Source organism: Sus scrofa, chromosome 2 (assembly GCF_000003025.6).
Source record: "Sus scrofa isolate TJ Tabasco breed Duroc chromosome 2, Sscrofa11.1, whole genome shotgun sequence".
In the NCBI taxonomy this organism is placed as follows: Eukaryota; Metazoa; Chordata; class Mammalia; order Artiodactyla; family Suidae; genus Sus; species Sus scrofa.
The window spans coordinates 4,603,691-4,618,820 of record NC_010444.4 but is presented as its reverse complement, the minus strand read 5'-3'; the positions used below and the strand labels follow the sequence as shown (position 1 = coordinate 4,618,820).

General features: G+C 56.1%; 1 protein-coding gene across 5 annotated transcripts in view; it reads left to right on the top strand.

Moving 5' to 3' along the window:
• Window positions 1-15,130, top strand: part of LRP5 (LDL receptor related protein 5) — a 120,277-nt gene that overhangs the window by 35,177 nt on the left and 69,970 nt on the right. For all 5 annotated transcript variants that reach the window (XM_021082719.1, XM_021082720.1, XM_021082721.1 and 2 more), the window contains exons 3-5: window positions 3,142-3,339; window positions 9,115-9,311; window positions 10,326-10,457. In XM_021082719.1, coding sequence (XP_020938378.1) covers window positions 3,142-3,339; window positions 9,115-9,311; window positions 10,326-10,457 — 527 coding nt within the window. The remainder of the gene's footprint in view (window positions 1-3,141; window positions 3,340-9,114; window positions 9,312-10,325; window positions 10,458-15,130) is intronic.

Here is a 15,130-nt window from a genome sequence, read left to right as displayed (position 1 = left end):
AATTTGAGTTATGCTCCTCGCGGAGGTCCTGAGCCTTCCCATTTTCCGGCCTTTCCCGCTGGCCGCCAGGAGCATCCGGGGAGGGCGGACTCCGAGATGTGTTTTCCTGATCCCTCCCGGGCAGGCTGGGCCGGGCTCTTCCCCGGCCGCCGGGGGTGGGAGAAGCGCCTGCACCAGGCCGGCGGGGGGCCTGTGCCCACGGCACCTGCGAGCCTCCGGAGCGCCGGGCAGGGTTCACCAGCACCCAGGCCTGGGGATGGGTCAGACGGCGGCCAGGCTCTGGCCTCGCCCAGAGAGCCATGCTGTGCTTCCGGAGTGTGTGAGCCCAGCCTTCTTCTGAGCCTCAGTTTTCCCATCTGTGCAAGGGGATCTGTGATTCCCGCTTTCCCTGCTTTGCTCGGAGGCAGAGGAGCACACGGAAGAGGCTTTTGGAGAGGTGCTCCGAGTGAGGTGGGCGCTCTGGTCCCCCCCACCCCCCACCCCGGGGCTGGAGAGCAGGAGGGCCTGGTGACAACAACAGGGTACATTTGGCCCCTCGCCCACATGCGAAGCCCCCGCCAGCTCATTTTTGGTCATCTTGTCCCAGCCTCTCCAGCAGGTGGCCACGGCACCAGCTCCAAAATGACACCCCCCAGGGAAGGCTGCAGGGCCCATGGATGGGGAGTGGCCCCAGAGCACCACAGGGTCTGGGCCCAGAGCGCCTGTCTCGGGGGAGTGGCAGCTGCGTGCACCTCACCTTCCCTCTCTCACCGGACAGAGACCCCCAAGGACAGGCTGGGTTAGGTCTGATGACTGGGTTGGTCCCTTGTGGGCGGCCGCTCAGGCTTTGCTGAAAGGGGTGAGGTTTTCTCTCTGAAGATGAGGCGGCCACGTGAAGGAGTCGGGGTGGGGGAGGGGCGCTTGGAGGGAGGACAGCTCACCGGCCATCTGAGAAGTGACCTGTTCTCACCGGCGAGATGTCCCGTGGCACCGCCTCTCGCCAGCAGGCCCTCCCAAGACAGATGGCGCAGGTGGCTCCCGGGAGATCCTTCCCAGGCGGACTCCCGTTGGCCCAGGGCGAGCCAGCTGCCTGTCCCTGAAGCAGTCACCGAGACCCAGGGCGATTTGCTGATTGCTCAGGACTGACCCGTGCCCAGCCCGGACAGGGGGGTGTGGGGAGACCACACCCCTGGAGAGGTTCCTGGACCTCGAATGGGAGAGATCCTCAAATGGAAATCCGGGCACCGTCCCCCTTCTCTTCAGAGAGACCCTGGTGGACAGAGTAAAGCCACTCTGCCATCGCTTGTGTCCTGACCTGTCCACGGCCGCCTGGACCTGGAGCCAAGGGTCTGTGTCCTCCAGGCCGGTGGGGTTCCCCTCCCCTCCGCTCTCCACCAAAGGACCCGCCCAGCCTCCACACAGAGCGGGTGCCCCGCCTGGACAGCTGGGCACTGCTGGGGTTTGGACCTGTCACCCTGGATGCCCGGCAGCATGTGATCTCTGCCCCTAAGGAGGGCATCGGATAAGGAGGCCTCCAAGGAGATGGTGCTCTGTGGCTGGAAGCTCCGAGGATGTGCTTGAGCAGATGCCAGTCACCCACAGACCCACCCAGGAATAGCTCTGGGTTTTTCCTTTGGCCACACCTGCAGCATGTGGAATCTCTCCAGGCCGGGGATCGAACCCGTGCCGCAATAGCCACCCGAGCCGTCGCTGTGACAACGCCAGGTCCTTAATCTGAGCCACCAGGGAACTCCCGTGAAGAACTCTGTTACATTTCAGTGTATACCTCACCTACATGTTGTTTTTAATAGACTTTATTTTTTCAAAGCAGTTTTAGCTTCACGGCAAAGTGAAGGCGAGGGTATGGCGTTCACTGACACCCAGGGACGTGTCGTGTCTCTCCACAAAGATTTAGTGTCACGTACCCACCATTATATTATCCTACAGAACCATTTTGCCGCCTTCAAATCCTCCCCGCGCCACCACTTCATCCCCCTCTAGCCCCCGAAGCCCCTGATCTTTTTGCTGTCTCGGAGTTTTGCCCTCGACGGCGTGTCGTGAGCTGGAATCATCGAGGGTGTCGCGCTTCACCATTGCCTCTTGCACTTTGTCATATGCGTTTAACGTCCCTCCATGTCTATTCCTGTCCTAATAGCTCATTTCTCTTTTGTCTTTTTTTTTGTCTTTTTAGGGGCCCTCCAAGGCATGTGGAGTTCCCAGGCTAGGGGTCCGATCAGAGCTACCACTGCCGCCCTACAGCACAGCCACAGCCATGAGGGATCCGAGCCGCATCTGCAACCTACACCCCAGCTCACGGCAACACCAGATCCTTCACCCCCTGAGCAAGGCCAGGGATCGAACCCGCGTCCTCATGGATCCTAGTTGGGTTCGTTAACCTCTGAGCCATGATGGGAACTCCTAACAGCTTGCTTCTTTGTGGCACCGAATAATATTCCATTCTCCATGGTTTAACTGCCGTTTAGAAGATCATTCAGCATTTTCACAGTAGCAAAAAAAATCACAAGCAACTCTCACATCCAATGTGGAAGGATTTAAGTAATTTACAGTATTATATTGCCGTTAAAAGAACAAGGAAGGAGTTCCCATCATGGCACAGCAGAAACAAATCCGACTGGGAACCGTGAGGTTGTGGGTTCAATCCCTGGCCTCGCTCAGTGGGTTAAGGGCCCGGCGTTGCCGTGAGCTGTGGTGTAGGTCGCAGCCGCGGCTCGGATCTGGTGTTGCTGTGGCTGTGGTGTAGGCCGGCGGCTACAGCTCTCACGAGACCCCTGGCCTCGGAATCTCCATGTGCCGTGAGCGCGGTCCTGAAAAAGAGAAGGAAAAAAAAGGCAGGAAAAATCCAAGGAAGATTACCATTAGTGAGAAGGAGAGGGTAATGAGTGGAAACGCATATGCAAGTGGAAACAAGTATGTTTAATTATCCAGCTTCATTTAAAGGTTAATTGATTACCACGTGCCTAGAAAGCAAATAGGAAGGAATAACACCCCAGGTGGTGAACGCTGGTTGGCTCTGCTGGGTGAGGTTTTGGGGCCGATTCACTGTGTCTGTTTCCTACGCAAACCGTTGGTGTAGACAGAAAGCAAAGCCCGGAAGCAGACGTGTGCAGCTGTCTTTCCCTGTGCCTCTGTCCTCCTCCATAGGTACATGTACTGGACAGACTGGGGTGAGACACCCCGGATCGAGCGGGCGGGGATGGACGGCAGCAGCCGGAAGGTCATCGTGGACTCGGACATCTACTGGCCCAATGGGCTGACCATCGACCTGGAGGAGCAGAAGCTGTACTGGGCCGACGCCAAGCTCAGCTTCATCCACCGGGCCAACCTGGACGGCTCGTTCCGGTCAGTGCCTGCCGCCGGGCTCGGGGCCCCCACCTTCCCCACGGGGCCCCCGTCCCGCCCCAGCTGATCCTTCTCAGCTCCGGCCCATGGTCTCAGACCTGAAACCCTGGGCGCCTGGGGCATGCAGGACCTCTCAGAACTTAGATCGGTACCGGAGGGCACACGCCACCTCTGACATCCCACCAGGCGGGGTCGGGGTGGCATCGGCACCTATTTCACAGCAGAATGTAGCATGTTCGTTCTAAGTGGGACCAAAAAGGCTATAGAGAGCCCCCCCCTCCACGGCCGGGTTTTGCCACCAAATGAGAAACAAAACTCTTTCCAATTTCAGAGTTTGGGGGATTTCAGAATTGCAGATAAGGGATTGTGGACCTGAGGCCCCAGGGTCCAGTGGGGTTGCAAAGAGTTCTCGGGGCCCCTCCTCCCCCAGCACTAGGCATCCGGGGCGGGAGCAGCCCAGTCTTGTGTTCACTGCATTCCTGTCTTGTCAGAGGGCCTTACACCTAGTAGCTGCTCAATAAAATAGACTGAATGAATGAGTGGACGAAAAGGATGCTTTCCTTGTGGGTCCCAGCCTTTAGAACTTTCTGGTCGGCTTAACAGCTCCCTTACCTCATGACGCTTTGAGTATGGGAATGTCCCCTCCGGGTACAGGTGAAAGGCAGTTTATTCCTTGGCCAAGTACTACCTCCTGGCTCTGTGCCAGGATCCTCCCCGAAGGACAGATCCTGTTCCTGTACCAATGGGGCTCCTGGATCAGACAGGGCATGTGCGGGTGTGGAGGGCCACGGTGACCCTGCGCGGGGAGGGCTCGCTGGCTGGACCTCTGCAGAGGTAGGCAGACGCCAACTGGAGCAGACGTGAGGAAGTGGCAGCTTTGCCGCATTTTATCCAGGCTCGTGCCATAGTCTTCTCTTGCTGGGTAACAAAGAACCCGAACCTTGGCAGCCTGAAACAGCGGACATTTGTTGGGGAAGTCAGGAATCAGGAATCAGGAGTGGCTTAGCTGGGTGGCTCTAGCTCTGAGTGTGTCCTGGGGTTATAGCCAAGCTCCTGGCTGGGGCTTGGGTCACCGAAGGACCCACTGGGGTTGGAGGAGCCACCTGTGATGTCGATGTCATGGCTGTTGGCAGGAGGCCTCCATTCCCCTTGAACTTCTCGGGCTGAGCTGTGTACCCAGCTGGTCTGGAGCTTTTTATCCTGTTGTCCCTGAGAGCGTAGACCGGCCTGGAGTCTGGTTGGAGGTTTGGAAGGTGTGGCTGTGTGGGGAGCCGTGGTCCTTGGAGAGCTGAGTGATCCTGGCAGTTCTGAAGGGTGGATAGTAGAGTCTAGAGAGGCTGCAGGTTAGGGGTGCCCTGGGCAAGGATTGCGGTGAGGGACAGTGAGGATGATGGTGGCATTTAAAACGTAACGGTAGGAGTTCCCGTCATGGCTCAGTGGTTAACAAACCCGACTAGGAACCATGAGGTTGCAGGTTTGATCCCTGGCCTTGCTGTGGGTTAAGGATCCGGCGTTGCCGTGAACGGTACTGTAGGTTACAGGTGCGGCTCGGATCCCGTGTTGCTGTGGCTGTGGCGTAGGCCGGCAGCTACAGCTCCGATTCGACCCCTAGCCTGGGAACCTCCATATGCCGTGGGTGCGGCCCTAAAAATCTAAATAAATAAATAAATAAAAAACCATAATGGTAGTGGTGGTGATAGTGGGGTAACGGCGGTGATGGTGGTGTTGGTTGGTGATGATTACGGTGGAAGCGCTGGTGGTGGCCGTGGTCATGGTGGCGGCGGCGGTGGCGGCTAACCCTTCCCTGACACTTGCTCTTTGCTGGGACATTTGTCAGTTCATTTAACGCTCACACCAGCCCTTTAAAGTGTTTGAGCTCATGATCCCGTATTATGGTAATGCACAGAGAGGCACATGAGCTTGCCCAAGGCCACACAGCTCGTCAGAGCCAAGCCTGGAAGTGAGGCACTGTGACTCCAGGGCCCACCCTCACCCCCCTTCCACCTGCCTCACCAGTGGGCCAGGTGGCCAGTGCCCAGGGCTGTTCAGATGGCACATGAGCTGCTGGGAAAGAGGGTGCATGCTGGAGCCAGACAGACCTGCCTGGCCCCGCTCACCGGGGACTGTGGCTCGGCTGCTTCACTGCTCTGAGCCCTGGGGCCTCAAGTGTGAATTGGGGACCGTGCTTGTACTTCCTAGAGAACTTCTCAGGGGCCGATGCAGCAATGCCTGTAAAGGTGGGTGCACGGTGTCTGGACGCAGGAAGCGCTCCGTGAAGGCTGGGTGCTCGGCGAGGTCCGGTCCGGGATGGAACGGGAGGGCATGGCCGGAGCTGCGCCCAGAGGGAAGGGGCGGCCTGAGAGCAGGGGTGAGGCGAGCCGAGAACTGGCACTAGCTTCCCGTGGGGCCTTCCGCCGAGGCAGGGCTCCAGGGAGGAGGAGCAGCCCAAGACGTGATGGGCCTCTGGCTTCTGCGTGACATTATGCGAAGCAGTTTCGTGGCTCCTCAGGGTGTAAACGTGGGATTATGGTAGAATCCAGCAATTCCACTCCTAGGCTTCTGCCTCCAAAGCCTTGAAAATGAGCATTGAAATAAATGCCTGTACAGGAAGCTCCATAGCAGGACCATCCACCCTGGCCCGAAGGTGTCCACCAAACACGTGGAAATGTTTGGGAAACAGTGGGAGCTGCTGGTTGCATAACATTCCGAACAGGCTACCGTAGCCCTGATTATTCACTTGGAAGTGGTCCATTGGTGTTACCTCAGTTTCACATCAAGACCTTTTTTTGTTTGTTTATTTTGGGGGTTTTGCTTGAGATATCATGGACGTATAGCATCCTGTTAGTTTTAGGCGTGTGGCTTCGTGATTCGTTGCCTGTATCTATTGGGAAGCGGTTACCATAATAAATTGAGGTGATATCCATCACTGTACGTGGTTATAATTGTTGCCCTGGTGATGAGAACTTTCAAGATCTACTCTCTTGGCCACTTTTATTTTTTAACTGTTATTACTTTTTTAAGGCAGCACCTGCAGCATATGGAGGTTCCCAGTCTAGGGGTCAAATTGGAGCTGTAGCCACAGGTCTACACCACAGCCACAGCAACGCCAGATGCGAGCCGCATCTGCGACCTGCACCACAGTTTACGATAAGGCAACGCCGGATCCTTAACCCACTGAGTGAGGCCAGGGATCAAACCTGCCTCCTCATGGGTGCTAGTCAGATTCGTTTCTGCTGAGCCCAGATGGGAACTCCTGGCAACTTTTAAATACACAAGACAATCTGAAAAAAGGATACAATGAACTTCTTTGCAGAACAGATAGTGACTCACAGACTTTGAAAAAAGTATGCTTTCCAAAGGACACAGTTTGGTGGGGCAGGGGATGCACTGAGGGTTTGAGATGGAAATGCTATGAAATTAGGTTGTGATAATCATTGTACAACTATAAGTGTAATAAATTTATTGAGTAATATAAAAAATTAATTGAATATACAAGACAATATTTTTAACTGTAGTCACCATGCTGTATATGACATTCTCAGGACTTTTTTTTTATCTTACAACTGGAAATTGGTGCCTTTCACCCTCTGCACCCATTTCATCCATCCCCCACCTCTGGCAACCTCTAGTCTGTCCTCTGCAAGTTTGGGCTTAAAAAATTTTTTTGTAGTGCGTTATAATTAACATACAATATTATTATATTAGTTTCAGGTGTCAAGTGTATCGATTATGAAATGATCACAATAAGAGCAGTTAACCATCTATCACCATACAAAGTTGTTATAGTATTATTGACTCTATTTCCTACGTGGACATACAAAATATGTGTAACTTATTTATCTTGTAGCTGGAAGTTTGTACCTCTGATCCCCTTCATGTGTTTCATCTGATTCCCTACCCCCTCCCTTTTGGCAGCCACCTGTTTGTTCTCTGTATCTGTGAGTCTGTTTCTCTTTTGTTTTGTTTTTTAGATTTTAGATATAATTGAAATCATATGGTATCTTTCTCTGTCTGACTTTTTCACTTAGCATAACACTCTCTGGTCCATCCCGGTTGCCGCAAATGACAAGACTTCGTCCTTTTTTATGACTAAGTAATATTCCATTGTCTGTAGCCATTCAGTTAATCTGTCAGTGGACCCCAGGTTGATTCCGTACCTTGGCTGTTGTCAGTAATGCTGCAGTGAACATAGGGGTACATATATCTTTTCAAATTTGTGTTTTCATTTTCTTTGGAAAAATACCCAGATATGGAATTGCTGGATCATAGGGTTATTTCCAGTTTTTTTACTCTTTTCCATAGTGGCTGCACTAACTTACATCCCCACCAACTGTGCACGAGAGTTCCCGTTTCTCCACATCCTTGCCAACACTTGTTGTTTCTTGTCTTTTGGGTAGTAGCTATTCTATCACTCTTCTTCCATATTTTGGAATAATTTGAGAAAGATAGGTATTAACTCTTCTTTAAAGGTTTGGTAGAATTTACCTATGAAGCTGTCTGTACCTGGACTTTTGTTTAGGGGGAGTTTTTTGATTACAGATTCAATTTTGTTGCTAGTTATTGGTCTATTCAGATTTGCTGTTTCTTTATGATTCAATCTTGGGAGATTGTGTGGTTCTACAAATAAATTCATTTTTGCCAGGTTTTCAAGCTTGCTGTCACACAGTTGTTCATAGTATTCTCTTACGATCCTTTGTATTCAGTAAATTGTTTTAGAAAGTGACATCCAAAAAAACAAAGAGGCGGAGTTCCTGCTGTGGCTGAGCGATAATGAACCTGACGGGGATCCATGCGGATGAGGGTTCGATCCCTGGCCTTCCTCAGTAGGCTGAGGATCTGGCATTGCCGTGAGCTATGGTATGGGTGGCAGACGTGGCTCGCATCCTGCGTCGCTGTGGCTGTGGCGTAGGCTGGCAGCTGCAGCTCTGATTCAGCCCCTCGCCTGGGAACCTCCACATGCTGCAGGTGCAGCCCTAAAAAGCCGGAAAAAAAAAAAAAATCCACCAAAGAGGCAATGTTGGGTCCGATCAGGCAAGCCCAGGAGGGTGTGTTTGTTGTTCCGTAGCACCTTTGGAGCGTTACTGTCTCCGAGGTGCTGTGCCAGGGGCTGAGGACATGGTGGTGACTGCCCAACTGTGGCCCCCACCTCTGGGAGCCTGTCATGGGACGAGGGTCCTTCAACGAGAGAATCACATGCTACCAGCTGCGTACATCACGATTCTATCACCAGCCTCCATAATCTTGTTAAAAACAAGTTCTCATTTGCTGGGTTTTATAAGCACACAGAAGTGAATAGCTTTTTTGCATGGTGGTGCAAGTGTGATTTGCCTTGAGAATATAAATCACTGGCATTATAGGAATGAGCAAGCACACGTGGTCCGATCTGTATTACGTTGCTAAAGCGTCAGGGCTGGACAGGCCTGCGTGTCCCCAGCTCATTGTGACCAGCGGTGGCTTCGTTCCGGCCACTTTCCTTCTTTCTTCTCCGTGGGGCGCCCTCCCAGTGGTCACCACTCTAGCGACAGGTTGGACGGGGGGCAGCTGGATGTGCAGGGGCGCCCGCGTCACCCTCAGGGGTGGTGGCGGGAGGCCAGCTGGGTCTGCAAGGTGCCCTGCGAGCCTGGCAGAGGGTTCTTGGGGTGCTCCGGCCCGGTCGCACGCTGCTTCCTCCCAGCTCCTGGGCAGCGGCGATCGCTGTGATGAGGGAAGGCCGTCAGGACTGGGGCCGCCGTGGGGACCCCCTGATGGCGCCTCCCTCCGCCCCGACCCCTGCAGGCAGAAGGTGGTGGAGGGCAGCCTGACGCACCCCTTTGCCCTGACGCTCTCTGGAGACACTCTGTACTGGACGGACTGGCAGACCCGCTCCATCCACGCCTGTAACAAGAGGACTGGGGAGAAGAGGAAGGAGATTCTGAGCGCCCTCTACTCGCCCATGGACATTCAGGTCCTCAGCCCCGAGCGGCAGCCTTACTGTAAGTGGGGCCCGGGGGCAGGGGGAGGGTGGCTGGGATCTTCCCCCAGCAGAAGCCTGTGGTCTAGGGGAGAAGAAAAGGGGGTGCTTGTTGGAGGGGAGGGAGGTGTGAGCAGAGTGCAGGGCAGGTGGGGGGCCGGGTGATGGGAGAGGCCCCCTCTGCAGAGCTGGTGTGGGGGTGCTCCAGGCAGGGCCCTGCCCCGGGGTGGCAAAGGGATTCCCAAGGAAGGTGCCCTGTTTTCAAGGCCCCGTGGAAGTGACACGTCTATGAATGAAAGATCTGCTCCGAGTCACAGTTCTCCGCCGGAGTCCCCATGGGGTGGTGGCACTGGTCCCTGGTGGAAAGGCAGCCAGCAGGGGCGGGGCCTTGAACTCACCTGCTCCCGAGGCCTACCCCTTGCTCTTGCATGGGGACCACGGCGGCGGGAGGGCTGGTGCTTCCTGGCCAGTGTCATTGACGGTTCCAACTTTGAACTTAAGAGTGGGGTCCAGGGGTGGGCTCTCTGGAGTGGTTGTCTGGGGGGGACATCGTGGTCCTTAAACGCGGGTGCTTTAATAATACTTCGCGTTTCACGGGTGCCACCCCTTCCCTGCCCCGGGCGGAGGGGGATGCCAGGAGCCTTTGTCCCTTCGGTTGCACGTTGGTTGTGGAAGGGCTTCAGAGGATGAAGAGCGTGGCCATCAGCACCCAGAGGCTCGGACCTGTGTCCAGGTGTGGCCACAAGCATCCGTATAGAGCCCGTGGGGTCCAAGCAGGTCGCAAAGATGAGACAGGCCTCTCTGATCCAGGGCCCCACCTTTTCCGCACTGGCAGGTCCTGGGTCCTGCCGAGGGGGCTGGGGGCAGCCTTCGCAAAGGCGGGGTCCTTCGAGTGGCTCTGAAGAAGATGGGGCTTCTTGCAGTAGGAGGTCGGGAGGAGGGGGCAGGGCAGCGAGGATGCCCACACGGGACCCACGGGGTGTAGGGGTCCAGGGCCCTTTCTGGAACCTTCTCCCACCTGCCCTGTTGTCCGCAGTCCACACCCGGTGTGAGGAGGACAACGGCGGCTGCTCCCACCTGTGCCTGCTGTCCCCGAGGGAGCCTTACTACGCGTGCGCCTGCCCCACTGGCGTGCAGCTGCAGGGCAACGGCCAGACGTGCAAGGCAGGTGAGCTGGGGAGCGGCTGGCGGGAGGGTGGCCGCCGGCGGTGGTGGTGGCGGGGGGACCCATCCTCTGCTTTCTTCAGGCGGCCTGGCAGATTCGCGGTCAGATCTGGGCTCTGCTGGAGCTCAGGCTGGAGCTCGGGTTCTGATCTGTGAAGCGAGGTCGTGTCAGACAGGTCTCGCCCTAAAAGCTGGCTGTCGTGAGCTATGAAACCGCGACTGTTGATTGTAGCGCAAGCGCTGGTGGAAAACGAGAAGCGGCAGGCGCCTGGCCGGGCATCCTCCTCCCGCCTCTCAAATGCGCGGATGCCGCGGTACCGCACACCCTCGGGGAGCCCTCGCCTTTACTTTTCTGCTTTTTCATAAGCATTTCCACTTTGATGCGGAATTTGCAATTCACTTTCAGCCTTGCCTCCCGTTCCCGTGGAGCCTCCCTGCCGTGATAACCCCCCGTGAAAACTTAGATTGCCAACACATTATTTTTTTTTTTAATGGCTGCACCCATAGCATATGGAGGTTCCCAGGCTAGGGGTCATATCGGAGCCACAGCTGCCAGCCTGCGCCACAGCCACAGCCACATCTAAGCCACATCTGTGACCTACACCGCAGCTTTTGGCAGTGCCAGATCCTTAACCCACTGAGCGAGGCCAGGGATCGAACTTGAATGCTCATGGATACTCGTCAGGTTCTTAACCGGCTGAGCCACAATGGCAGCTCCTAAGAACATTCTTTTTGTTTGTCTTTTTAGGGCCGCACCCACGGCACATGGAAGTTCCCAGGCTAGGGGTCTAATCGGAGCTGTAGCCACCAAGCCTACGCCACAGCCACGCAGGATCCGAGCTGTGTCTGTGATCTATACCCAGCTCATGGCGATGCAGGCTCCTTAACTCGCTGAGCGGGGCCAGGGATCGAACCCACAACCTCATGGTTCCTAGTCGGATTCATTAACCACTGTGCCACGACAGGAGCTCCCAGACCACATTCTTAATGGGAGTTTTCTTTCGGATGCACCACATTCAGCTGGTTTCCCTCTCACACAGTAATTGCCTTTGCCTCAGGTATTTCTCTGCCTCTTTATTCTCCGCTTTAATTTTCGGGCACTTGCTGCTTCCAGGCCTCTTGCTCCGATTATTTTTAATGAAATGTCACTTTCTCTGGGGTGCTGCCTGGGGGCCTTTATGGCCAGGTGTCGGGTTCAGGGTGTGCTCTCCTGGAAATGACGTGTGTCCAGGATATGGCCGGTCCCTGGGGATGTCCAGGGCCCAGCACAGCTGGGCAGACTTGGACCTGGCCAGCGAGCAGGGTGGGGAGTGAGAGGTGACAGGGCCAGTCCCACTGGGGGGAAAGAACGGGAAGGCAGGGGCTTCTCAGATGGCCTGGGGGCAGATGGCAGGAGGCATGAGCAGAACTTGGGCACAGGTTGAAAGCAAAACACTCGTGCTGGAGTTCCCACTGTGGTGTAACAGGATTGGTGGTGTCTCTGCAGCACCAGAATGCGGGTTTGATCCCCGCCCGGCACAGTGGGTTAAAGGATTGGGTGTTGCTGCAGCTGCAGCACAGGTTGTACCTGCAGCTCGGAACGGATCCCTGACTTGGGAATTCCTCATGCTGCAGGGCGGCCAAAAAATGAAAAAAAAGAGTTTATGATGGGAAATCTGAAAATATGGAGCCTGCAAAGTTCCCCAGGTAATTCCCATGTGTTCGTTGCGTGCCGGGAGCTGAGCATAAAGCAGTTAAGGAGAAGGGCCTACTTCCCCGGCCTTCACACAGCACCTGTGCTCGTGGGGGCGGGGTCGACAGGAGGGGAGCAGGCACACCAGTGAATAAGTTATGAGGGATTTGGATCCGGGTAGTGAAGGACCCAGGTGAGAGGCCGAGGTGAGAATAAGGGACAGGGGACGTGGGGGCCTGGCCACCTGAGATGGACGGCAGAGCGGGTCCTTGAAACGCTTCATCGGTTTTGAACCAGGGGCCCTGCGTTTTCATTTTGCAGTGGTCCCTGCATGTGATGGGCCAGATCTGCTTTGAGTTTTGGAGAAACTAAAGGGAAGTCCAGAGGTAGTCCAAATGGTTCGGTGTCTCTTTCTCTGCTGTTTGTGTCTGTACATTTCACTTGACGTTATTGCAGGAGCATTTGCAATTCCAAGAGGTCTGAGGCTTCAAAACCAAGCGTTTTGGTGTCTGAGGAATATTTTATCAAGTAAGCATCCCTTTGAACCATCTTTCCCTTGTTGGCCGTTTCTGCTCTTTTTGTGTGTTTGCAATTTCTAAGTCGTGCTGCCATGAGAGGCTGGCTCGGGGCCTGGCCCCGGAATTAGAGGGATCTGGATGCGGTGTCTGCTGCTGCCATTGACGGGTGCTGTCTGGCCGAGCCGTGCATTGGATCGGTTGGCGGTGTCTATTCTGGGAGAGGGAGGGGTCTGGCCGGATGCACATGTTGTCACCAACTCTGGCCACTCTGAGTGTCTGGAGCCAGGCTGCCTGTGGACGTTTGGGGAACGAGTAGGGGATGGACATTACCCCCCTGAAGGTGGATCACGCGATGGTGCCTGCCCCGATGGGGGCCTTGTGTAGCTACTTTTGTTAAGGGGCCCCCGTGGGATCCTTCATGCGTCAGAGTTCCAGGAAGGGGGTGAGGGCAGAGACGGGGTGTGAACCCTAATAGGGCCCAGAGGCACGGTCCCATGAGGTTGCACAGTCGGAGAGGCCTGGGGTTCCAGAAGGTTCCCTGGGGGACAGAGGGCTCTTGGTCATGTGGGGTGGATGGTGCCTGGGCCTTGTCACTCTGCCTCCCTGCCTCATCTGTGAGACGGCGGGGTGTCACAGGCACACCCTGCCCGGGACCCCGTGCTTAGTGGGTGCACAGTATACGGCAGCCATGCCCACATTCCCGTCATTGGCACCTCCTCAGGCCCGAGGGGCTGGGTTTGCCCGCGTGGTCCAAGGGTCCTGCCATCCCCCCAGGGAAGGGCTGATTTCTTTTCCACCTAGAAGCAGCAAAGGTTCTAGGCTGTTCTGCTGAATACCCCGGTAGCTCTGGGGACGCCACCTGGGGTTGAGCTCTGTGAGCAGATGGTAGCCCCTGTGCAGGCATTAACTGCAGGGAAAGGAGTAGGGGGAGTGTACATGGGAGGGCTTCCTGGAGGAGGCCGAACCCCAGGGGGCTGGATGCTCTGCTGACACTGACACCTCCTGGGTGGAACTGGGGGATTAGCAGCAAAGGCGCTCCTTCCTGTCGGAAGCTGTTGGGCAGGGGTGGGGTGGGAGTGTGGGTGGGGTGGGGGCTGATCCCCAGTTCCCAGCCTCGTTCAGGGAGGACAGCCCGCCTGCAGACTCAGCTGCTCGGGGCCACCTTCGCTGGTCTGTGTAAGCACTGTTTTCATCCCCCCGTGCCCCCACCCCCACCCCAGGCTGAGAAGGACACTTTGACAAATAACTGTTGGAGAATGCCAAGCGCGCAGAAGAAAAACGTTTTTGTTGTCATTCCGAGGGGCCCCTGCTTGGGTGGGCGTGTGGGGCCGGGCAGGGGGTCTGCACAGAGGCGTGCGGGGGACTTCTTTACGCCCAGCCTGCGGCCTTCTGCTTTTGCTCCAGATGCCCTTCTAGGGCGTCAGGTCAGAAGGAGGGCCCGGCTCACAGAGACGCAGGAGGGATGGGCCGCGCGTCGTCTCCGGGTGAGAATGTGCCTGCCCGGCTCCGGCGTTTCCAGCGCGGGTTCCCACCCCCTGCTTCTCAGTCACGCGCTGGTGGGTTCTGGGTGGATGGTGGCGGCTCCGCTGCCTCCCGCCCTGGATCCTTCCAAGTCCAAGTGGTCCAGGGCCAGCCGGGGCGGGAGAGGGTGAACAGACGTCTCGAAGAGCTTTAGTCGCAGTTGAGACGAAACCCAGAAGGTTCTCAGAGCGTCGCGGGGGTGTGCCAGCAAAGACGGCTTTCTGGAAACTCGAGGCGGTTCCCCAGCATCACTCGGTGTTTCTTCTTCCAGAGGGACGTGGGCGTGAGTCAGAACTGCCTCTGTCTCCGAGGGCCTTCCCGTCTGTTTGGGGGAGAGACGCAGGGAGTCAGATGGAACTGCAGCAAGGACCTCAGACAAAAAGTGACGCCCTCACTGGGGGCTTTTGGACGTGGGCCTCTCACTCTCCAGTTTCCACTCCTTGCCGCAAAATACTGTGTTAAAGAAAAACCTTTGATTAAAAGGCTGTGATCCGGGAGTTCCCACGGTGGCTGAGCAGGTTATGAACCCATCTCGGATCCGTGAGGATGAGGGTTCAACCGCTGGCCTCGCTCAGTGGGGCAAGGATCTGGCATTGCCCTGAGCTGTGGTGCAGGTCACAGAGGCAGCTCGAATCTGGCATTGCCGTGAGCTGTGGGGCAGGTCACAGAGGCGGCTCGGATCTGGCAGTGCCATGGCTGTGGCATAGGCTGGCAGCTGCAGCTCCACTGTGACCCCACATGGAAACGTCCATATGCCGCGGGCATGGCCCTAAACATCAAAAGAATAAAAGGTTCTAGTCCTATTGCCTGAGCGTGGGAGCGGTTTTCCTCTTCGCGGGCAGCAGCGTCCGTCCGTCGGGTGTGTGGTTTGCATCCCGGTGGATAGGAGTTACACGTGCAGTGTGCCTTTTGACTGCTGCCTGGAGACAGCAGCTGGCATCACAAGTGAAATGAAGACCAGGAGAC